Genomic DNA, 23413 nt, shown 5'->3' on the forward strand with positions numbered 1-23413 from the left:
GGAACTCGTTGAGTACCATTGCCATTCTAAGGGAACAAGGCTGAGTTCCAGAACTTCCGTTTCTAGAAAAACACTGCCACTCATCCGATTGGGTTGTCCTGGGCACCAGCTTCCAGTGAGCAACAGCCACCATTGGTTGACTTTTCAGATCGTCTGGAATTCTGCGATTCAAACAGGTTTGCCTCGCCTCTTCCTCTATATGTTGCTATGAATGCAACAATACTTTGATATATTGCACAAGTTTACATTAACCGGTGAAGATGGTAATCTCTCTTGGAGGTGCCCAATTCAGGGTGTGTTGACCTCCTACTGATGTCTCAACTGCCTCAGTGTTGCTGACTTTCCTCCACGGAACGTTTTCCCCCTTAGACTTCCTTTTCTTTTTTTCCCTGAGGGTGCAAGGGAAGGAGATACGGCTGTTAAGAAGTAAGTAGCATTGGCAAAGGTTTGTGTGTGTGTGTGTAGAGATAAAGATGTGAAACTGGGTGCTTCTTTCTTGCACCCAAAGCTCAGGAATAGTGCTGGTGCCTAGATTCAGTGGTAAAGCTTCCTCATAGAACAGCTTGCCTGACTCTGGGCAGTGGAGACTTTTATTCCAGAGCAGGGATGGAAGGATCTGATAATTTTGGTTCTTGCAGTTTCTCATTTTTCTGCTTTTTCATTTCTGCAATAATTTGCAATTATCACTATTCTTCTTCTTTAGCGATCACTCATAGCTGAGTAAGATTGTCTTCCATGAAAATGGTCTTAACAGAGAGTCCATAAGTGACTGGATCCACACATCCTTCCACAGTGGGGACATTAGTTTCCAGGCGGGAGTTGATCACGGTGAGGGTTTGCCAAACATGCCTTCTTCTTAGCTTATTTCTCCCTTTTGTCCTGAGTTTGAGTGTCTTCAAAGTCCACGATGCCTTTGGTAAAGGCTGTTCTCCAATTGGAGCACTCACAGGCCAGTGTCTCCCAGTTGTTGGTGTTTATACTACATTTTTAAAGATTTGCCTTGAGAGCATCTTTAAACTTCTTTTGTTGTCCACATGCATTACGCTTTCCATTCTTAACTTCGGAATAAAGAAGTTGCTTTGTAAGACAATGATCAGGCATCCAAACAACATGACCAGTCCTACATCCCCACCCCACAAGAATTCTGGGAATTCTAGTTAACAAAAGGGTGCTGGGAATTGTAGATTTGTCGGGTAAACTAAGGTTCCCAAGTTCTTTGTGAGAGAGGGGGTCTGCTCTAAATGTCCTTTAAAAGTACGGTGTACACTTAGGATCACACATTGAAGCTCAATTCCTTTTTGGTTAGATGAAATCTATACTGAAATCGAAACAATATCAACACTGAATCAGAAAAAGGCAACAATAAGGAAGCGTTTGCAGGAAAGTATGTTTTTAATCTTGGCGCTTGCTGTGATAGGATAGATTCCTCAAGTTTATCAAAAGCCAAAGCCTGATTAATTATTCACCTTATCCACAGCCACAATTAAGTTTAAAGATTAATTTCAGTCCCCAGATGTGAGAACGATACAGACCTGCTGCCAAAGATCCCAGAATGATCAGATTTGGAGACATCTTGAAGGTGATCGGAGAATTCGGCAGGTTTCAGAAATGGCTGGTGCTGCTGATCTGCATCCCAAATTTCCTGACTCCCTTTCACATGTTCGGACAAGTCTTCATTGTCATGGACGTGCCTCACCACTGCAACACGAACTGGATCCTTAATATTACCCAAAACCTGACCCAAGAGCAGCAGCTAAACTTGACCATTCCCAGGAAACCAGATGGCTCTTTTGAGGAATGCTCCATGTTTACTCCTGTGGAAGGCGATATCGATTCAATCATAAAAGACGGAAGAAATTCCACAGAAGCCTGCCGAGATGGTTGGGTGTACCCCACAGATCCAAAGCCATCGTTGCTGACAGAGGTGAGTATAGTATATTCCTTGTTAACAAAACATAGTCCTGTCTCTTCTGTGGTAGATGTGTTTGTGTGTGTGTCACATGCGATTTGTACTAGACTGCTTTAAAGCGATTTCAACATTGGTATTCACCTGCTATCCCTACAGTTAAAGATCTGGATAGCGAAACTGACAGGACAGGAAATGACTTGTGGATAGACTAGTGGCAATCACCTTCTTTAAGTCTTTTAGCTGCAAGATTGTATAAAAGATCAAGGTGGTGTACCACAATGTACATATAAGCACTACAAAAAGTAAGAACAATACAAAATAATTATTGACATGAATGGCCAGCCAAGGGGATAATTGTTTTGACATGCATTTTGACATGCAACTATCTCAAGAGGTAAATTTTTTAAACTGCTGATTTTATTTTTTTCGCGGAAAATAGGCTAACTTCTTTTTAACATCTCATTTTTATTGGCAATTTTAACATATAATTTACATGTGATGGAAACCGCTTAGAGGTTTTGATAATACAGTGGTAAAAGCTCCGCCTAATTAACTGGGCTACGATTTGCGATTCTTAACCAGGAGTTCCCAGGGTAGGTTACAACAATAAAATTGTAAACTTTATTTATTTATTTTTTAAAGTGAAACAGTTAAAAATGATTTTAAAAACCCAGGTTGGAACCATTCAGAACAAAACAATGTACAGTGGTACCTCGGGTTACATACGCTTCAGGTTACAGACTCAGCTAACCCAGAAATAGTACCTCGGGTTAAGAACTTTGCTTCAGGATGAGAACAGAAATTGTGCTCCGGCGGCAGGGCAGCAGCCCCCATTAGTTAAAGTAGTGCTTCAGGTTAAGAACAGTTTCAGGGTAAGAATGGACCTCCAGAACGAATTAAGTACTTAACCCGAGGTGTCACTGTATAGTGGAGTAGCGACAGGTCTCCCAAGGCAAAACACCTGAGCTGTCAAAGGCCAGGTGAACTGTACAGGGAAGATGGGAGACACACCTTCTGTGGGGAGGGTGTTCCCCAGTTCTGCCACCTAGCATGACCTCTTCCAGGCTGTGGCTCCCTTGCTTTTGGGGGATGGTAAAGACGTGGCACTGTGGGTTAAACCACAGAGCCTAGGACTTGCCGATCAGAAGGTCGGCAGTAAGCACGTCAATGTGCAAGTAGATAAATAGGTACCGCTTTGGCGGGAAGGTAAACGGCGTTTCCGTGTGCGCTGCTCTGGTTCTCCAGAAGCGGCTTAGTCATGCTGGCCACATGACCCGGAAGCTGTACGCCGGCTCCCTCGGCCAATAAAGCGAGATGAGCGCCGCAACCCCAGAGTCGCTCACGACTGGACCTAATGGTCAAGGGTCCCTTTACCTTTACGAGACTCCAAGAGAATTCCCTCTGATGCTCAACACCTGAGAGGGTCCTTAGGGATGTCTGTATTCAGATTTTTCTGAGGACTGGAGTGTCTTGGACTATGGAGCGATTAAATGTCAGGGCTCCAGGACCCTAAGAAATTGAGGAGTGAAGTGGCTCTCCCCTAGCCTCTCTCACACACATCACACACACACACACACGAGAGAGAGATCCATGGTTTTCAGACTTCCTTCCCTTGGGGGATCTTTTCTACACTGACGTGTCTCCCCTGGTCCTTTAGAAACATCCACCCTCCAGTATTTTCCTCTCCCCAATGGGACATCAGGAGGGATGCACTCTGGCCATCATCAGCAGGGTCGTGCCAGAGTGCTGGACCAAAAAACAGGACATTCCGGGATCCAGAGAGAAGCTGGGATTGGTTTCTGTGATTTGGGATGTCCTACTTAAAACAGGAAAAGGGACGCGGGTGGCGCTGTGGGTTAAACCACAGAGCCTAGGACTTGCCAATCAGAAGGTCAGTGGTTTGAATCCCCGTGACGGGGTGAGCTCCCGTTGCTCAGTCCCTGCTCCTGGCAACCTAGCAGTTTGAAAGCACGTCAAAGTGCAAGTAGATAAATAGGTACCATTCCAGCGGGAAGGTAAACAGCATTTCCATGCGCTGCTCTGGTTCACCAGAAGTGGCTTAGTCATGCTGGCCACATGACCTGGAAGCTGTACACCGGCTCCTTCGGCCAATAAAGCGAGATGAGCGCCGCAACCCCAGAGTCGGCCGCGACTGGACCTAATGGTCAGGGGTCCCTTTACCTTTACCTTACTTAAAACAGGACACTTGGAGTATGGCAGAATTGTAGGGTGACTTCTAGAGTGCATTTTCAGGGTCACACAGCATGCCCAGCATGCCCTGAAGCAAGAGTCACTCACATTGTGCCCGTGGGCATAATGAAATCCTTCAGATCTCCCCCTGGCACCCATTAAGCCTGTGTTAGCCCTGCCCCCTTGCACATGAGATGGTGAGGGGTGTGTGTTACCTTTTCCTCCCTTGAAAAGTACGTAAATCTGAAGGAGGAAGAGTGGAGTTTTTTCCCTACTTCCTCTGGAAATGCAAAATGTGTGTTTGCATACTTTCTCGTCTTCTGTCTTTTGGAGTGTGGGGGGATGTGATCTGGGGAAAAGGAGTCACCAGAGGGGGTGGTGCTCACAGCACTCAGAAATCCCAATGCGCACCCCCCCTTGCCATATGTATGGGTTTTCCAGGACATTTTGCCAAATCGGCCAAAATCCGCCCGGATGCCATTCTGCTGCCACTACTACTACTACTAGTACTAGTACTAATTTAGTATTATTTATACCCCGCTCATCTGGCTGGGTTTCCCCAGCCACTCTGGGCGGCTTCCAACCCAATATTAAAAACAATACAGCATCAGACATTTAAAAATTCCCTAAACAGGGCCGCTTTCAGTTGTCTTTTAAAAGTAAAATAGTTGCTTATTGCCTTGACATCTGCTGAGAGGCACCACTACCGAGAAGGCCCTGTGTCTGGTTCCCTGTAACCTCACTTCTCGCAGTGAGGGAACCGCCAGAAGGCCCTCGTGCTGGACCTCAGTGTCCAGGCAGAATGATGGGGGTGGAGATGCTCCTTCAGGTATACTGGAACGAGGCCGTTTAGGGCTTTAAAGGTCAGCACCAACACTTTGAATTGTGCTCGGAAACGTACTGGGAGCCAATGAAGAACTTTCAGGACTGGTGTTATGTGGCCTCGGCGGCCGCTCCCAGTCTAGCTGCCGCATTCTGGATTATTTGCAGTTTCCTAGTCACCTTCAAAGGTAGCCCCACATAGAGCACATTGCAGTAGTCCAAGCGGGAGATAACCAGAGCTGCCTGAATCCTGGTCGTGTCTGGGAAAATCTGGACATTTGGCAGCCCTAACCTAGTCCAATTCCCTACAATGCAGGAATATGCAGTTGTCCCATACGGGCCTCGAACCTACAACCTTGGTGTTATCAGCACCTTGCTCTAACCAACAGAGCTATCCAGTATTATTTTTCTCCTGAGCTTGGCTGATCTAGGTGACTTAAGGAAAACAGGCCAAATTTTGAGAAGCGCTGCTTGTAATTCATGAATCATAAAGTCAGTCAAATTAAGAAAAGGGGACATATAATATACACCATGCAGTGCTGGGAGATGGAAGGAAAAGGCGCTTTCTTCTTCTTTTCCTTTAGTTCAACTTGGTTTGCGACCGAAAGGACTTAAAAGACATCTCTCAATCCATTTACATGTCAGGTCTTCTTGTGGGAGCCTTGGTCTTCGGCCCACTGAGCGACTGGTAAGCATAACTTTTGAGATTTCATGTTGCGGCTGAGAGAAAATGGCCACTCCCTCTGCAGTTGGTGAACAGGGGAGGTATTTCAGTCATTTAGAGGGGAGGGGATTTGCCCACAACTTTGAGGCTGTTTACCTATATATATATATATATATATATATATATATATATATATATATATTAGAATATTTATTAAAGTTTTCCAAAAATAATACAATGTGAAATAAAAAAGAAAAAATAACATAAGTACAAAAATACAAAAATACAAAAATAATTAAAAACACATAGAATTTCCATTACTTATTTTCTTTTAACTTATTTTCCAGACCTCCTCATACCTCCCTTTCTTGTATTCCAATTCAAATTGTTAGTTCAGCAAATCCTCACCATTTAGTTTTTACTTATTTCTAAACCTTATTTTTCATATCTCTTAAGCATTACAGCTGGAAACCCCTTAATTTCTGTCCAACATCGTTCTAACATTCATTACCTATTATATTTATTGAACACTTGTTTTGGATGCAGAAGGCCCCAGATCTAGACATCTCCAGCTGGTTGCTGACAATGCATTTCCCCATCTTTCACTTTTCCGTTTAATAACAACAACCAAGTTTCTGGTCTTCAAGGCTTTTCAAATGTATGGGCATTGCCTGGTGGAAGATTGGGTTGTTTTTGTTTTTGTTATGTATTTTGTGTTTTTATTTTGTGTTTTTGTGTTGTAACCACCCTGAGGCCTGGGACTATAGGACGGTGTACCAATTTAATTTTAAGAAAAGATGGCAGAGAAGGAGTTTCAGTGCCCTGCTTAGCTCCTTGCACTTTCTATGTGCCTTTGCCAGAAAAAAACATTTCCTGTTCTTCCAGTTGTACACTGGAACGCCCAGACAGATGAGTGTGGGCAGCGATTCTCAGGGTGTGCCTGAGAGGCAAAACAGATTTCTAGAAGAAGCAAGGGCAAGACAGAACCCACTGCTGATACTTTATGAAGAAATGGATCCACTATGACCTTAGTGAATGGCCCGTCAGTTTAGCTTAGATTACCCTAGGTAGCTTTGGACAACAACTAGGGTAGCACCATCAGCTAAGTGCACTGCACTTCAAAATATAGTAAAGGTTGTGTTTTTGTGCTGGTGGGTTTCACCTGATCAGCTCCTATTGTTGTTGTTAAAATTTATATACCGCCCCTCATCTGAGGATCAGGGACGCGGGTGGCACTGTGGGTTAAACCACAGAGCCTAGGGCTTGCTGATCAGAAGGTCAGCGGTTCGAATCCCCGTGACGGGTTGAGCTCCCGTTGCTCGGTCCCTGCTCCTGCCAACCTAGCAGTTTGAAAGCACGTCAAAGTGCAAGTAGATAAATAGGTACCATTCCGGCGGGAAGGTAAATGGCGTTTCTTCGCACTGCTCTGGTTCACCAGAAGCGGCTTAGTCATGCTGGCCACATGACCCGGAAGCTGTACACCGGCTCCCTCGGCCAATAAAGCGAGATGAGTGCCGCAACCCCAGAGTCGGCCACGACTGGACCTAATGGTCAGGGGTCCCTTTACCTTTACATCTGAGGATCACAGGGCAGTGTACAATATAAAAACACAAAAATATGAAACACAGTAACAAACAAAGAACAATAACCCCCATAGTTAATAAGATGGTTCAATTAGCCCAAGGCCTGGTTGCAGAGGAATGTTTTCACCCGGCGCCTAAAGGTGTATAATGAAGGCGCCAGGCGAGCCTCTCTGGGGAGAGCATTCCGGAAATGGGGAGCCACCACAGAAAAGGCCCTGTTCTCCTGTTGCCACCCTGCAGACTTCTTGTGAAGGAGACACCTAAAGAAGGGCTTCAGATGATGATCTCAAGATAAGGGCGGGTCATATACAGAGAGTCCTTTTTGTGTTGCGTTCCTGAACCATTTACGGCTTTATAGGTCAAAACAAGCACTTTGAATTGGAAACTAATTGGCGGCCAGTGCAGTTGGGCCAGGATTGGCGTTATAGTTTCAAGCCATCTTACCCCGGTGAGCAACCTGGCCGCCAAATTCTACGCCAGGTGAAGCTTCCAAACCATCTTCAGAGGCAGTCCGACATATAATGTATTGTGGTAATCTAACCCAGAGGTTACCGGAGCATGGGCAACGGAAGTTAGCCTATCCCTGTCCAGATAAGGGCGCAGCTGACCCCTGAGCCGAAGCTGAAGGAAGGCACTTTGCAACACCAAGGCCACCTGAATGCAGAAGTACCCAAAACTCGCATGCCTGCTCCTTCCAGTTTGAGTTGCTGCGTGGAGCTTCTCTCGCTCTTTAGTTATGCCGCACTAAAATCAGGTTGTGTTTGAAGGCCCGATTATCTGTCGTTTTCTCCCAGAATCTTAACACAAGAAGCAATTGCACGACACATTTATATGCCTTGAATCTGAAAGGCTCTCAGGGGGGTCCTGTGGCACACCTTAAATGAGGTAGAGTTTGCAGAGCTGGATTGAGATGTGCTGAGCCCCCCACCCCAGCTATGTCAGGTTCAAAGGCCCTCAAAACCTTTAAAAAATATATTTTTTAATGTGTATAAGAACAGAAAGGACAACAAAATTAATAAAAATTCTTTATCTTTTTAAAAAAACAAGTTTTCAACAGTTTTTTAACAAATACAAATACAATCAGCATTAAAAACTTACCCAGCAGTACAGCTAATGGTGTTTTGTTTTACCCATTGTCTCTAGACATATTAAAACTTCTTTATTTGCTTTATGTACCAAATCATAGGTGAGGGTGCGACTAAAAATGAGCAAAAGCATCTATCTTGCAATAAGCCACTACGGATATAGAGTACATTTTGAATGAAAATACCTTATGGGTTTCTCGCCTAGCAGATAGGAAAGCTTTTCATGTGCAGCAACACAAGAGGGCAGGATGAGACCCTTGTTTTAAATCTGTGGAGAGCCACTTGCAGCAATGAGCTACATGGCCCGGGGGTCTGATTCAGTATAAGACAGATTCCTATGTTCCTGCGAGGTGCAAGTTCTGAGCTCCCTCACGCATTTCATTTCCCTCCTCCAGGATTGGTAGCCAATGGATGATACTGCTCACCCTCCTCCTCATGGGTGCCTTTGGTGTCGGGGCAGGATTTGCGCCAAATTTCTACCTCTACATCGCCTTGAGATTCATCGTGGGCGCTGCTTTTGCCGGGATCAGTATCAGCATGGCAGCGTTAAGTAAGACACTTAAGTTTCTCTGGGGAAGTTCAGGCCCTGCCATCCATAAAAAAACAAAACCCAGCCTTTTCCAATTGGAGTTTTCCAGGTGCTTTAGGCTACAACAGTGATGTGAGCCAAAGTCCAAAACATCTGGATAAAGGTAAAGGGATCCCTGACCATTAGGTCCAGTTGTGGCCGACTCTGGGGTTGTGGCGCTCATCTCGCTTTACTGGCCGAGGGAGCCAGCGTACAGCTTCCGGGTCATGTGGCCAGCAGGACTAAGCCAAACCAGAGCAGTGCCCGGAAACACCGTTTACCTTCCCGCCAGAGTGGTACCTATTTATCTACTTGCACTTTGACAAGCTTTCGAACTGCTAGGTGGGCAGGAGCAGGGACCGAGCAAGGGGAGCTCACCCCGTCGCGGGGATTCGAACTGCCAACCTTCTGATCGGCAAGTCCTAGACTCTGTGGTTTAACCCACAGCGCCACTCATGCCCCTTAAAACATCTGGATAGCAAATGCCAATTCATCTAGTCCAACCCCCTGTAATGCAGGAATCTTGCCCACCGCAGTCCTTGGCTGGACTCGAACCACCAACCTTCTGGTTAATAGCTGGATGCACTGACCCGTTGCGCCAGCTGATGAATGTGTGGATAAGCCCTGAGTGAGCTTCAAGGCCACGTGGGGATTCGAACCCTGGTCTCCAAGTGCCCAGTCCAACATGCTAACCCTGGCTCTCTCAGCTAGGGAAGAAATAACCTCAGAGTACAAGTCCATGTTGGGACGCGGATGGCGCTGCGGGTTAAACCACATAGCCTAGGACTTGCCGTTCAGAAGGTCAGCGGTTCGAATCCCCGTGACGGGGTGAGCTCCCGTTGCTCGGTCCCTGCTCCTGCCAACCTAGCAATTCGAAAGCACGTCAAAGTGCAAGTAGATCAATAGGTACCGCTCTGGTGGGAAGGTATATGGTGTTTCCGTGCGCTGCTCTGGTTTGCCAGAAGCGGCTTAGTCATGCTGGCCACATGATCCGGAAGCTGTACGCCGGCTCCCTTGGCCAATAAAATGAGATGAGCGCCGCAACCCCAGAGTCAGTCACGACTGGACCTAATGGTCAGGGGTCCCTTTATCTTTACCTTACAGGTCCATGCTGCAGGAGTTATGGCCACACAGCTGATGTGTTTCTGGAAGAAATGCAAAACTCAGTCCTAATTTGCATGGGTCAAAATGCTCCTCTGCTTGCTACCAATGTAGCCTCTTCTGTGTGGCTCCTTGAATGGCGCTGGGGGGACAAGGGGGGGGGGGCAAACAAGGAGTTTCCCCCACATTTCTGAACTGTCATCAACATCTGTGGTTACTTTTCCTTCTTATCCACCTAGAAATATACTTTGCTCTTGTAATTTATGTGGTTATTTAAAAGCAGTCAATAATAAAGTCAGGGCTGTTTTAAAAAATGCAAGCGATTGTCAATGGCAGGGTTTTTTAATTTTCAGATACTGACTGTAACTTGAACCCTTTTAGCTTCAGAGTGGGTCGGGCCTTCCTATCGCCCGCTTGCGATGATCATCAGCCACTGCAGCAACGCTCTTGGGCAGATGGCCTTGGCTGGCTTGGCGTACGCCATTCGTGACTGGAGACTCTACCAGATTGCTGGCTCTGCTCCAGCATTTGCCCTCTTTTTTTACATATGGTGAGTGTGCAAAAGGACCAGAAATGAGACAGGAGCAAGCCGGCTGTAAATCGCACTGAGCAAGTTGGAATTAACTCTTTACAGTCATACATCATGTTGCGTTTACTTCAAGTTGAGCGTTTTCAGATTGCGTCCCGCGGCGACCCGGAAATACCGGAAAGGGTTACTTCCAAGTTTCACCGCTCATGCATGCATAGACACTTAAAATGACATCAAATCAAATCATCAATTCGCATTCTGCTCATGTTGTGAATGGGGCTCCGGAACGGATCCTGTTCGTAACCAGAGATACCACTGTATTAGCAAAAACAGGATCTGCACAGGAGTGTCGGGTCTACTGAGCACAGTGACTCATCTCCTGTAGGTCTTGCCCCTATGAAGCAGTGAAGACTGAAGGTCCCCGCCTTCCCACAGCTGCTTAAGGCCCTTCCTCTCCAGGGCTTTCCCCAAGCAATCAGAGACTGTGCCCATGTGCAGCCAACCTCTCCTCTGCCCTTTTCATGCCTTTCCTGGTTCTTGGAGACCAGGGAGGAGGGGATCTTGTCACAACAGGAGAGGGAGATACCCATGTCTCTTCACCAGCCAGACTCACCTCTGCCTCTTGGCCCCCCCTCCTCTCCAGCCTTGTCTTCTGCCTCTGCTTCTGGTCTGTTCTCTGTCACAGTCTCTTCCTGCTCACTAAACCCAGTTACTTTTTCAGCTTCTGAAACCTCCACCTCCCAGTTTCCTCTCTCTTCTCCCTCTAACCACTCATCATTGTCCCATCGCCGACCCCGGGGCTCTGAGCTGGTTCCTCCCAACATTCTTCTGCGTCCAACCAGTGTTAGAAACTGAAATGTGAAAGCTAGGAGTTAAATGGCACCTTAAACCTAGGTTTTGGGCACAACAATGGAATGTCTAGGCTCGCTTTTTTATAACAAGAATACAAAGCAGAAAATGAATGAACTGCAGCTAAAATGTTATGTTCATTTTTCACATGGTCTGGTCCTTCCCCTGCCCACCCCCCTAATATTCTTAAGAGGGTCTCCAGTCTTCAGAGAGTAGTGGGGAGGCAGAAAAAGGTCCTCCTTTCCTTCCACTCTGCAGTTTTAATCTGAAATCTTAGGCAGAGTACTGCGCCCAGAGCTCAGAAACTCCTTGTGCTAATGAAATTCCTTGTTGCAAAATGCGCCTAGAACAATTGGAGTTTCAAACACTTCGTCCAACCAGGCCATGACAGTTGGACTGCATGTAAAAATATACAGCGTGTAGTGATTAAGTGAAATGGTGGCACCAACTCCTATCTACCCTGTGTTTTAAGATCTACTAGGGACCTAGATAGGGACACGGGTGGCGCTGTGGGTTAAACCACAAAGCCTAGGACTTGCTGATCAGAAGGTTGGCGGTTTGAATCCCCGCGACGGGGTGAGCTCCCGTTGCTCAATCCCTGCTCCTGCCAACCTAGCAGTTTGAAAGCACGTCAAAGTGCAAGTAGATAAATAGGTACCACTCCGGCAGGAAGGTAAATGGCGTTTCCGTGCACTGCTCTGGTTCGCCAGAAGCGGCTTAGTCATGCTGGCCACATGACCCGGAAGCTGTACGCCGGCTTCCTCGGCCAATAAAGCAAGATGAGCGCCGCAACCCCAGAGTCAGCCATGACTGGACCTAATGGTCAGGGGTCCCTTTACCTTTTAGGGACCTAGATAAAATAAACAGCCTTCTTCATGCATATTCTTCAAAGGCTTGTTTTGTCTATTTTAATGGCTGAAATCTAATTTTGGATCCTGATTACATCATTATAACTGTGATTTTGTTCTGGCCTGTTAATGTTTACTGAAGTTCTCTTCACAGTGCTATGGAGTCCCAAGGGTTCTGATGCAGCCTTGCCCCAACCTGGTGCACATCAGCTCCCAACATCCCCATCCCTCAGGGCCAATGGCCAGGGATGAAAGGAGCAACATCCAGCAACATGTGGAGGGCACAGTTTGAGGAAGGCTGCCTTCTGGGCTCTACTAGCACCAGATTTAGGGTGGCGCAGGCATTTCCCCTGCACAGGGCACCGAGGGAGTGCAAAATGGAGAAGATCCATAATTGAGAAGGTCCATTTGGAGGTGCCAAGTTTTGGCCTCGCTGAGGGTGCCGTATAACCAAAGTCTGCCCCCGTTTCTACCAGACCAGACACAGCAGACCACTATCCACCTCAGTTCCTTTCCAGGTTAATGCACTGGCCATGCTTCACAAACTCTTGTCTTTTTCAGGGTCCTTCCCAAGTCTGCACGATGGCTTGCAACAAAAGGGAAGGTCGAGGAAGCCAAAAAGGAGCTTCGAAAAGCCGCTTCCATTAACAAACGAACCGTCTCAGAAGAACTACTCAACCAGGTAGCAAAGCCTGGGATTTCTATTGCTCCTTTTCTGAAAATGTCTGGGGAGGATATGGAAAAAGCAAACGGTGTGATGGGGAAAGGGAAAACAAGACCATTGAAAAAAGAGAGATCCCTGCCCTGCAATATTTGAGTCCCTCATCAAGCTGCATTTGACTTTTTTTAAAAAAAATCTGTTTATCCACCTTGAGTATCTACTATTTAGCTGTCCACCTGCCTCTCCAAACCACCGCTTCCTTCTCATTTTATTTAATTTACTATAAAATGTATATCCCACACATTCTCCAAGGAGGTATGGAGGACAGCTTACATTAAGTGTGGGGAACTTCCACGAGATGTTGTGAAACTACAACTCCTATCAGCCTCAGCTAGCATGGTTGGGGATGATGGGAGTTGTATTTCAACAACACCTGGAGGGCCAATGGTCCCCCCGATCGGGCTTACATGGTTCCCTAATTCCTCATAGGCCTGTGAGATTTGGGCAGGGGGTGGGAGACGAGTCCAAGTACATCCTGTGAATTTTGTGGTTGAGTGGAATCTCTCCAGTCTCGGCTCAACTTGCTAACCCACCTGGTACTCCAGCTGTTTTGGACAAAGACTCCCATCAGCCCAAGCGAGCACAGGTGCCCTGGCAGATGGTTCTGATGGGGATTGTAGTCCAATCCGCAGGGCACCAGTTTGGGAACAGCCATCCTTGATTCTGGCTGATGTTCTGTGTCTGTTTTGTCTTGCACATTTTGAAGCTCACTCCAGAAGAGAAGGTGAAATCTGGGAATATTCTGGATATTTTCAAGAAGCCACATCTAAGGATTTTGACTTTAATCATGGTCATAGTCTGGTAAGTATTCCAAACGATATTAATTCAGTACAGTATTTTATTTTATTTTTAAAAATCCAATGTCCACATGGAAAGGCACCACCAGCTGAAGCTTCCTTGTTATTCGTTCTCTGTTGTTGTTTAGTTGTTTAGTCGTGACTGACTCTTTGTGACCCCATGGACCAGAGCACGTCAGGCACTCCCATCTTCCACTGCCTCCCGCAGTTTGGTCAAACTCATGCTGGTAGCTTCGAGAACACTGTCCAACCATCTCGTCCTCTGTCGTCCCGTTCTCCTTGTACCATCCATCTTTCCCAACACCAGGGTCTTTTCCAGAGAGTCTTCTCTTCTCATGAGGTGGCCAAAGTATTGGAGCCTCAGCTTCACGATCTGTCCTTCCAGTGAGCATTCAGGGCTGGTTTCCTTCAGAATGGATAGGTTTGATCTTCTTGCAGTCCATGGGACTCTCAAGAGTCTCCTCCTGCACCAGAATTCAAAAGCATCCATTCTTCGGCGATCAGCCTTCTTTATGGTCCAGCTCTCACTTCCATACATCACTACTGGGAAAACCATGGCTTTAACTATACGGACCTTTGTTAGCAAGGTGATGTCTCTGCTTTTTAGGATGCTGTAGTTCTCTAGGTATACAATAATCAGTGGCTTATAGAAAAACCTTTGACTTCTATCCGATGAGGCTCTGTTTGGTCTAAGGCCGGAGTTTTCTCTTTCCCCGTGAATGGCTTGGTTGCTTTACTGAGAATTAACTTTCGTTGGTTGAAATATTTCAAGGCCACTCTTAGTAAAACCTGTAGGGTGGGTGGCAATGAAAGCGTAGTTCACGCACTCCAGAAAACAATTCTTAAATATCAAGTATGGTCAAATAAACGAAAGAGCAGCAACCTGCAAAGGAAGCATGAAAATCAGTGGAACAGGCGGAACGAAAACTTTGCCCAGCCTTACAGACAAAAAGTCGTGTCAAATATGACAGTAGGGTTGGTGCCAAGCAGGCCTCCTTGGAGAGGGTACGGCAAAGAGGGTGCCCCTCTTTCAAGTCCCTGCTCACCTTACTTTGGATGGGGAAGGGATGGAAGAAGGGCTTTGGCAGTGACTGCACATTTCAGGCAGAACAATGTGATAGAAAGCAGCCATTGGCATCTGCATGCATATCTCTCCATCAAATAGAACAAATGCATGCCCTCGAAGTGTCCCTATTTTACAGGGATAGTCCTGGAATTACAAAAGGTAGAGGGCACGGAAGAAACAGGGAGCAGAGTGGAGCACAAGGAGTCCTGATTTTCTTTCTGTTTCAATGCTTTGTGTGGATGCGTCTAATCTTGAAGCCCCTTTCTAAAATTTGTTCATTGGTGTGTGCTTTTCTTTTTGTTTATCTACCAAAGAGTAAAACAAAACAAAACCGAGATTAAGGGGTTTTCTCATTATGGTGGAGGCTGTGTGTGTTTTGGTGGTGGTGGAAATGCTCGGGGGGCAGGGGACAAAAAAAATGGGGGGGGGGGTTTGAGGAGGGTCAATTGTGGGGGAGTCAGAATTGTCCCTATTTTCATCTGAGGAATGTTGGAGGGCAAGGGTCAGCAAACTTTTTCAGCAGGGAGCCGGTCCACTGTCCCTCAGATCTTGTGGGGGGTCAGACTATATTTTTTTTTTTGGGGGGGGGAATGAACGAATTCCTATGCCCCACAAATAACCCAGAGATGCATTTTAAATAAAAGGACACATTCTACTCATGTAAAAACACACTGTTTCCTGGACCGTCCGCAGGCTGGATTTAGAAGGCGCTTGGGCCGGATCCGGCCCCTGGGCCTTAGTTTGCCTAACCATGTGGGAGGATATGCAAAGGAATGTTTTTGGGAATGGGCAAAATGTGTATGCTGTGTCCCAGATGTAAAAACAAAATAACGGCATATGCTACATACAGGCAGAGTTTTTAGGCTGTTTTTATCGATCTTGAATGAGACCTTTTGGTTTGTTGTTGTTTTATTATAGTTTCCAGAAGGGCAGCAGGGCTAGTCTCAGGCAGCAAAAATAGAGTTGGTTTCAACAGTTCTAAACACTGCCTGTCATAGCCTGGAGGGCTAGGAATGAGTTCTCCCATTGAAAATGAAAAATTAGAGTCTGAAGAAAGTGAATTCTTCACCCAAGCCTGCATTATTGCATTCTTTTGTGGAACTGCATCCCAATGCTGTGCCCTTATTCTAACTAGCACTGAAGTTTAGTGGTGGGCTTGTGTGAGCCAGATATTAAAATGAACAATAGTAATAAATGCAGAATGAACGGTAATTTGTTGCTTGGTTCTCAGGTTTGCAGACAGTCTTGTGTATTACGGAGTGAGCCTTCATGTTGGGGATTTTGGCTTGGACATCTACATGACCCAGCTTGTGTTTGGAGCTGTGGAAATACCATCTCGAGCCTCCTGTATCTTCCTCCTCCAGTGGATGGGGAGGAAGAAATGCCAGGCCGTTTGGCTTCTCCTGAGTGGAGTCGTGTGTTTGCTCATCCCTGCTATTCCAAAAGGTACAAAAAGCCGCTTGAGAGAGAAAACCTAGAAGGCAAACTGCAAGGCAGGCAAGCTGCCCAGATGTTCCCGACTTCAACACCCATGATCCCTGAGCATTGGCCATCTTGGCTGGGGGATGATGGGAGCTGGAGTTCAACATCCCTCATTGTAAGGTCTGAACCACAGGCCTTCGACTGTTTCAGAAGTGTCTCTGTGTGTTCAGGAATCCCCTGAGGTATGTGAAGAGAACACAGCAGCCAGGCACTGGTGGAGTTATTATGGGGTGCCACAAGGCTCTGGGTCTATTGCACTGGGGACCTGATCTTCTGCCCCATGCCTCCTAAATTTTTTTAAGGGTTGCTTACAAGGAGGCTGGATGCTCTATAAAGTGCACTCACCCACCCTGTTATTTGCCACAGGCAAATCTGGAGCCTGAACGCCAGGACTTTTAAGTAGCTAGCAATGCCCTTGCAGGCATGGCTTGAGTAATCAGCTGCTTCTCTCTTCAACTTTGCTTTCTTACACTTTGTGTCCTTCCTCTCTTCCATCCATTTCCTCCTTTCCTTGTTTCTTCCCTCCCATTCCTTTCTTTGAACCAAGACTCTCAAGGGATTAACTTCTGAAAAAAACAAAACAGGGCACACTGGTTTGCATGACAATTACGTGTGCTAGTTTATACATAAAGATGCAAATTTTAGAAGCAGTTAAAGGTAAAGGGACCCCTGACTGTTAAGTCTAGTCATGGACGACTCTGGGGTTGCGGCACTCATCTTGCTTGATTGGCCGAGGGAGCCAGCGTACAGCTCCCTGGTCATGTGGCCAGCAGGACTAAGCCGCTTCTGGCGAACCAGAACAGCGCACAGAAACGCCGTTTACCTTCCCACTGGAGCGGTACCTATTTTACTATTTCAAGCCAAGGGAGCCGGCATTCGTCCATAGATAGCTTCCGGGTCATGTGGCCAGCATGACTAAGCAGCTTCTGGCGAACCAGAGCAGTGCACGGAAATGCCGTTTACCTTCCCGCCGGAGCGGTACCCATTTATCTACTTGCACTGGCGTGCTTTCATACTGCTAGGTTGGCAGCAGCTGGGACCGAGCAATGGGAGCTCATCCCGTCACGGGGATTCGAACCACTGACCTTCTGATCGGCAAGCCCAAGAGGCTCAGTGGTTTAGACCACTGCACCACCCGCGTCCCTTAGAAATTTGATGGCATTTCTCCAGGGGCTTGGGTAGAGCGCCATTTCCTACACCATGAGATTCTCCTAAATGGAGAGGTTGAACCCAGGATCTTCTACAAGCAAAGTGTCTGCTCTACCACTGAACCAGAGTCTTTGTGCAAATGGGCACCGGAAAACCTTTCAACTACCCATGCATTCCTGGGTTAGAGTAGCTCTGGATATCCCTAGGACCACAGGCGACATTTCAGAACTGGATTAGACATTTTCCTAGGCCTGTGGTCTTTCAACAATGCTTTACCTTCATTTTTTGTTATTTAGTTTCTAACCTCATTGCCTGTCTTTGCCCAGACTTCCCTGTGATTGTGACGGTCCTGGCTGTTATTGGCAAGTCTGCGTTGGCTGCCTCCTTTTCAACCACCTATGTGTTTTCTGCGGAAGTCTTTCCCACTGTTGTCAGGTGAGAATCTACTACACAAAGCACACTGTATTCTAAAAAACATCCTCTACATATTTTGCTCAAATAAGGTGAAGACAGTGGCGGTGCATCTCGCCAGCGTTTGGGTTGGACATGACCCCGACGGTGAAGATAACATTTTTAAAAAATACAGGTAGGTAGCCATGTTGGTCTGCCGTAGTTGAAAACAAAATTAAAAAATTCCTTCCTGCAGCACCTTAGAGACCAACTAAGTGTGTTATTTGTATGAGCTTTTGTGTGCATCTGAAGAAGTGTGCATGCACACGAAAGCTCATACCAATAACAAACTTTGTTGGTCTCTAAGTTGCTACTAGGGACGCAGGTGGCGCTGTGGGTTAAACCACAGAGCCTAGGACTTCCTGATCAGAAGGTCGGTGGTTCGAATCCCCGCGACAGGGTGAGCTTCTGTTGCTTGGTTCCTGCTCCTGCCAACCTGGCAGTTTGAAAGCACGTCAAAGTGCAAGTAGATAAATAGGTACCGCTCCGGCGGGAAGGTAAACAGCGTTTCCGTGCGCTGCTCTGGTTCACCAGAAGCAGCTTAGTCATGCTGGCCACATGACCCGGAAGCTGTACGCCGGCTCCCTCGGCCAATAAAGCGAGATGAGCGCCGCAACCCCAGAGTCGGCCATGACTGGACCTAATGGTCAGGGGTCCCTTTACCTTTACCTTAAGGTGCTACTGGAAGGATTTTTGTTTATTTTTAAAAATGCATCGCGACTGATAAAATAGCCGGCGAAACATTGTATGCTGGGCAAAATTGCATGCAATGAAGTGAAAAAGTGCACAAAAATGACAAAATCGTAAACTGGTGCAGCATTGCGGTGAAGTGAATTTGAGATTGAAGAAAATGAGAAGGGCAGAGATACCAAAACAGATACGTTTGTTGATCCTTATGCACGGGGCAGTTTCTTTACTTCTGGAAACTTGCCCCTGGCCGGGCGCACCTGTCTGCGCCTCCTCTCAGGCATTGCTCTCTGTGTTTTGCTACTTCCACCAGGCAAAGCAGTTTAGGCTTGTGCTCCATGGCTGCCAGAATAGGGGGCATCCTTGCTCCGCTTGTGGGTCTCCTGGACAAGTTCCACCCTGCGATTCCCATGGTGATCTTTGGGGGCATAGCACTGGCCGCGGGAATCCTCTGCTTCTTCCTTCCTGAGACACGGAACCAAGATCTCCAGGACGACACTGGCAAATCCCCAGCCAGTCAGAGGTGAGTTGCAGGGGATTCTAGAACAGCTCTGCATAAGAAGTTAAGAGGCTGACATTTTTTGCATGTTGCATACACTAAGTCTGCTCCATTCTTGACTCCTCCACCCCTGCCTCTGTGCTCTCTCTTTTTTTTATTGACTTAAGAAAATTATACAGACAGCAAAACAAAGAACTCGAAGTTAACATTGCCTTCTACCGATAAGAAATAATAATAACTATTACAATAATGAAAATACTAAAAATACATTTACTTCTCCTTTTGAACTTCTATTCTTGTTACAATATATTACTATTCTATAAGAATCTATTATATCCTTTGCTGTCCCATGTATTATTTTATTTCCCAAATTCAACCTAACCCTCCCCTCCTCCCCCCGGCTTCCTTTCATCTGTGTGAGATCTTCCCAACATAAGATTTTTTTCTAGTTGCTTTAACAGAATAAAATAACATGAAAACTAATAAATTATAATTACTTCTTTTGTCCTTACATGCTTAACAATTAAGCGTGCTGTCTCTTTTTTTGGTTAAGTCCACTGAGTAAAATGGGTTTTTCTCCCAAGACCTGAGTCCATGTGACAGGGTTAATGGTGGATGAGTTCAGTGTTTTAAGAAATAAAATATTAGGTGGTTCCCCCTCCCCAATATCATTGCTATTGAAATTGCAGTTTAAGCTTTTCTTCCTGACCAGCAATATTTGTGAAATTTGCCACGCATACCCCACACATAGCATTTTAAAAAATGCTAGGAAAGCTTAAATTCAGGAGGGCCAACTTGAATAAAATATTAGTGGGGGAGGAAAGCTCCTCCATGCATAATCAATCACATGATGTAGTGTGCCCATCAACTTGGGTCCCTCAAATATTGTATTGGGGAGGGGGCTGAAGACCCCATGGCTTCTAGGCGTCAGCACCTATGCTTAAGTTGGTATTAATATGCAGGGGGGCGAGTGGAATGGACGAAGAATTTCATGGAGATTGTGGCAGAAGAGAGAAAGTTTGAAATCCCCTCTCTACACGCTGGGGAAACCAGTGGCTGGGGAAACCCAGCCAGAGGGGTGGGGTATAAATAATAAAATTATTATTATTATTATTGCACTGTGATCTTGATAACAATCCCCACCCCTGTGCAATAGGTAATTTAAAAAACAACAACACCCAATGTGATTACTAATTATGCTGTTAATTGCCTGTGACTAAGCCCTAAGCGTGCCTATGATTGATGGGTAGGACTTGAATGAATGAAATCGCTGTTAGGCTAGGAACCAGCTTGTTGTTGTTGTTTAGTCGTTTAGTCGTGTCTGACTCTTCATGACCCCATGGACCACAGCATCAGGGTCTTTTCCAGGGAGTCTTCTCTTTTCGTGAGGTAGCCAAAGTATTGGAGCCTCAGCTTCATGATCTGTCCTTCCAGTGAGCACTCAGGGCTGATTTCCTTCAGAATGGAGAGGTTTGATCTTCTTGCAGTCCATGGGACTCTCAAGAGTCTCCTCCAGCACCATAATTCAAAAGCATCAATTCTTCGGCGATTAGCCTTCTTTATGGTCCAGCTCTCACTTCCAGTGAGAGGAACCAGCTTACCAAACTGTAAACAAGAAAAGGAAAGGTGAAAGAAGCAAGTTTATTTTGGCTTGCGAATATCGCTTGGTGATCATTTCTGCTCACCCCAGGTGACCACAGAAGGGTGACAGCTTGGAAGTCTCCACGGAAAAGATGGCAATGGGTGGGGATGAGGATAGGGGGGCAATTGGGGGCTGATGTTTATTTGTGTTCCTTTCCATTAGGTCCAAAAACGCTCTTGGGGAAAAACCCGCACAGAAAGAAGCTGGCAAAACGAAAGAACATACCAGCAGCACATACCTCTAGCAGAAACATCACATCTCCTTGCAGTCCAAAGAAATGGTGGGACATCTGTGGAAGATTTTAGCAGGCAAATGATGTGGGCATACCTCTCGATTGTTCACCCGTCGTGCTCAGGTTGCCTAGGAAAACATGCAGCCCTGCAAGTCCCAATGATCCAGATGTGTACTTAGGAAAAGCAGGTGTCGTGCCCCTTTAAAACAAGCCTCCCAGTCACACCAGTCAGGATTGCCATTCCTTTTCATCCAGCAGGGATGAGGAACCAGTCGCCCTCTGGATATTATTGGACTTCGATTCCCATCATCCCTGCCAAGGGTCATACTGGCTGAGGCTGATGGGAAATGAAGTCCAGCAATCTCCGGAGAGCCACAGGTTCCCCATCCCTGTTAAATAAAGTCTCTTTTTCTGACCGGTTCAGGCTGGTATATTTCATGTGTCTTGAAACACCTGTGTGCAGCTATCCATTTGCCCAATTCATCAGCTGTTTTGGACCAATAAAGCCATAAGCAGCCCAAAGGGTGACCATCTCAAGGAGATCCAAAAGACACAGTCCAACCTTTAATATCTATCCTACTTGAAATTCCATCTTGTATCAAGGTGAGGTTGAATACTAACCCCCCAAAAAGAACAGGGGCTTATCTGTTGTAGCCCCAGAACTATGGAATGTTCTCCCTCAGATTGCTCATACAGCTTCTATCCACCTGGTCCTCTTGAATGCAAATGAAGACCTTTATGTTACACAGCACTTTTGGTAAAATGGAAGCTTTTTCCAGCTTCACTGTTTTCATTTTGTGGCTGCTCTTCTTTATCTGTGTCCCTGGTTTTTAATTAATTTTAACATATTATGATCTCTCTCCCTCTCCCTCTTTCTTTTTTGTACGCTCCTTTGAGACACTTCTGCCGAAGACTGGTCTAAAAATATTGTAAACAAAAGTAAGTGAAGAATAGGTGAAGATACTGGCAAATATTTGAAAGGACCCCTGACAGAATGGACCTTGTGAACGGTACTGTTGATTATAGAGGTACATAGAGGGTGGGAGCTTCCAGGCAAGTTTGATGAACTACTATTAGTGCTTTCCACCATTTCTTTTTACAGTGGTACCTTGGGTTACATACGCTTCAGGTTACATACGCTTCAGGTTACAGACTCCGCTAACCCAGAAATAGTGCTTCAGGTTAAGAACTTTGCTTCAGGATGAGAGCAGAAATCGTGCTCCAGCGGCGCGGCGGCAGCAGGAGGCCCCATTAGCTAAAGTGGTGCTTCAGGTTAAGAACAGTTTCAGGTTAAGAACGGACCTCCAGAACGAATTTAGTACTGCTAAATTCTGCTTTTTAAGTCCTCGTGAACATTCACCAGCATTTTAGTGTGAATTTCTCCTAACATACACAATTTTTTTTTTTTGCATGCACCATTCTCCAGCACAATTCATTTTTGCATGTTGTTCTCACCAATATATGCACACATTAGAAATGTGTTTCAGAATTTGGAGAAGTGCAAGTGTTGATAGATGAATATGTCTTGGTCAGAATGTTTCAGAAAGTGCAATATTCACTTCGAATGTGAACTGAATTGGATTTCCCCCTCACGTCTAATGCTGAAACGCGTGCAAATACTTTCCCACCAGTTCAACTCCCCAAGTAATCTCAGTAGTGGAGAAACACACATTTTGTTTGCAATGCTTCAAGTTCCAGGCCCAGTTACCAGGTTTTGCAGATAGAAAACTCTTTGGGTGACATGTGTTCTGTACATCCGCCAAGTCCCTTTTTCAACCTTCAGCTTATTTAAAAAAAATAAAAATAAAGTTTTGTTGCAGTTCTGGGAGAGAGCCCCTGAAACTCTAGAGAGGTGTGGTTTGTCAGATTCTATAGACATTACTGGGCTGGTAGACGTGCCCATCATCTGGCACGGAAGCAGTGATAAGGCAGCTTTGTGCATTCGTAAAAGGGACGTGGGTGGCGCTGTGGGTTAAACCACAGAGCCTTGGGTTTGCTGATCAGAAGGTTGGCGGTTCGAATCCACACAACGGGGTGAGCTCCCGTTGCTCGGTCCCTGCTCCTGCCAACCTAGCAGTTCGAAAGCACGTCAAAGTGCAAGTAGATAAATAGGTACCGCTCCGGCGGGAAGGTAAACAGCGTTTCCGTGCGCTGCTCTGGTTCGCCAGAAGCGGCTTTGTCATGCTGGCCACATGACCCAGAAGCTGTACGCCGGCTCCCTCGGCCAATAAAGCGAGATGAGCGCTGCAACCCCAGAGTCGGCCACGACTGGACCTAATGGTCAGGGGTCCCTTTACCTTTACCTTACCTGTAAGACATAAATGTGGCAAAAGCAATATGGATGGTCTTCATGCTGCCTTCACAAGCTGCACAGGCAATTGTACCGACACTCTGTGTCCTTATTTATGCTCATGGCTCTGAAGTTAATGCACAACTTGCTAACAGAGGAACGATAAACTTCGGAGTCCAAAGGGGCAATCAAATTGCTGATGGGCTTTCTGCCAAGAGAGGCAATTTAAGAAGAAAACAACAATTCCACC

The 23413-nt window shown here is 46.2% G+C and overlaps 1 protein-coding gene across 1 annotated transcript; it reads left to right on the plus strand.

Annotated features, from left to right (window-relative positions):
* The first annotated feature begins 271 nt into the window (after window positions 1-271).
* Window positions 272-21965, plus strand: LOC309325970 (solute carrier family 22 member 13-like). The gene is made up of 11 exons (XM_081834412.1): window positions 272-426; window positions 1507-1924; window positions 5506-5609; window positions 8649-8803; window positions 10304-10472; window positions 12710-12830; window positions 13576-13670; window positions 15964-16178; window positions 17690-17798; window positions 18814-19023; window positions 20804-21965. The coding sequence occupies exons 2-11, from the start codon at window positions 1553-1555 to the stop codon at window positions 20883-20885; spliced, it is 1632 nt and encodes a 543-aa protein (XP_081690538.1). The 5' UTR covers window positions 272-426; window positions 1507-1552; the 3' UTR covers window positions 20886-21965.
* The last annotated feature ends 1448 nt before the right edge of the window (window positions 21966-23413 follow it).

This window comes from Podarcis erhardii (assembly GCF_964252035.2).
Source record: "Podarcis erhardii genome assembly, chromosome: 12".
Lineage (NCBI taxonomy): Eukaryota > Metazoa > Chordata > Lepidosauria > Squamata > Lacertidae > Podarcis > Podarcis erhardii.

What these genes read in the sequence shown, in the direction of transcription:
- LOC309325970 (XM_081834412.1), top strand. Translation starts at nt 1,553, where the DNA reads ATGATCAGATTTGGAGACATCTTGAAGGTGATCGGAGAATTCGGCAGG. An exon ending in GCCCTCTTTTTTTACATATG is followed by an intron (nt 10,473 to 12,709) that starts GTGAGTGTGCAA and finishes TGTCTTTTTCAG; the next exon opens with GGTCCTTCCCAAGTCTGCAC. An exon ending in AAATCCCCAGCCAGTCAGAG is followed by an intron (nt 19,024 to 20,803) that starts GTGAGTTGCAGG and finishes CCTTTCCATTAG; the next exon opens with GTCCAAAAACGCTCTTGGGG.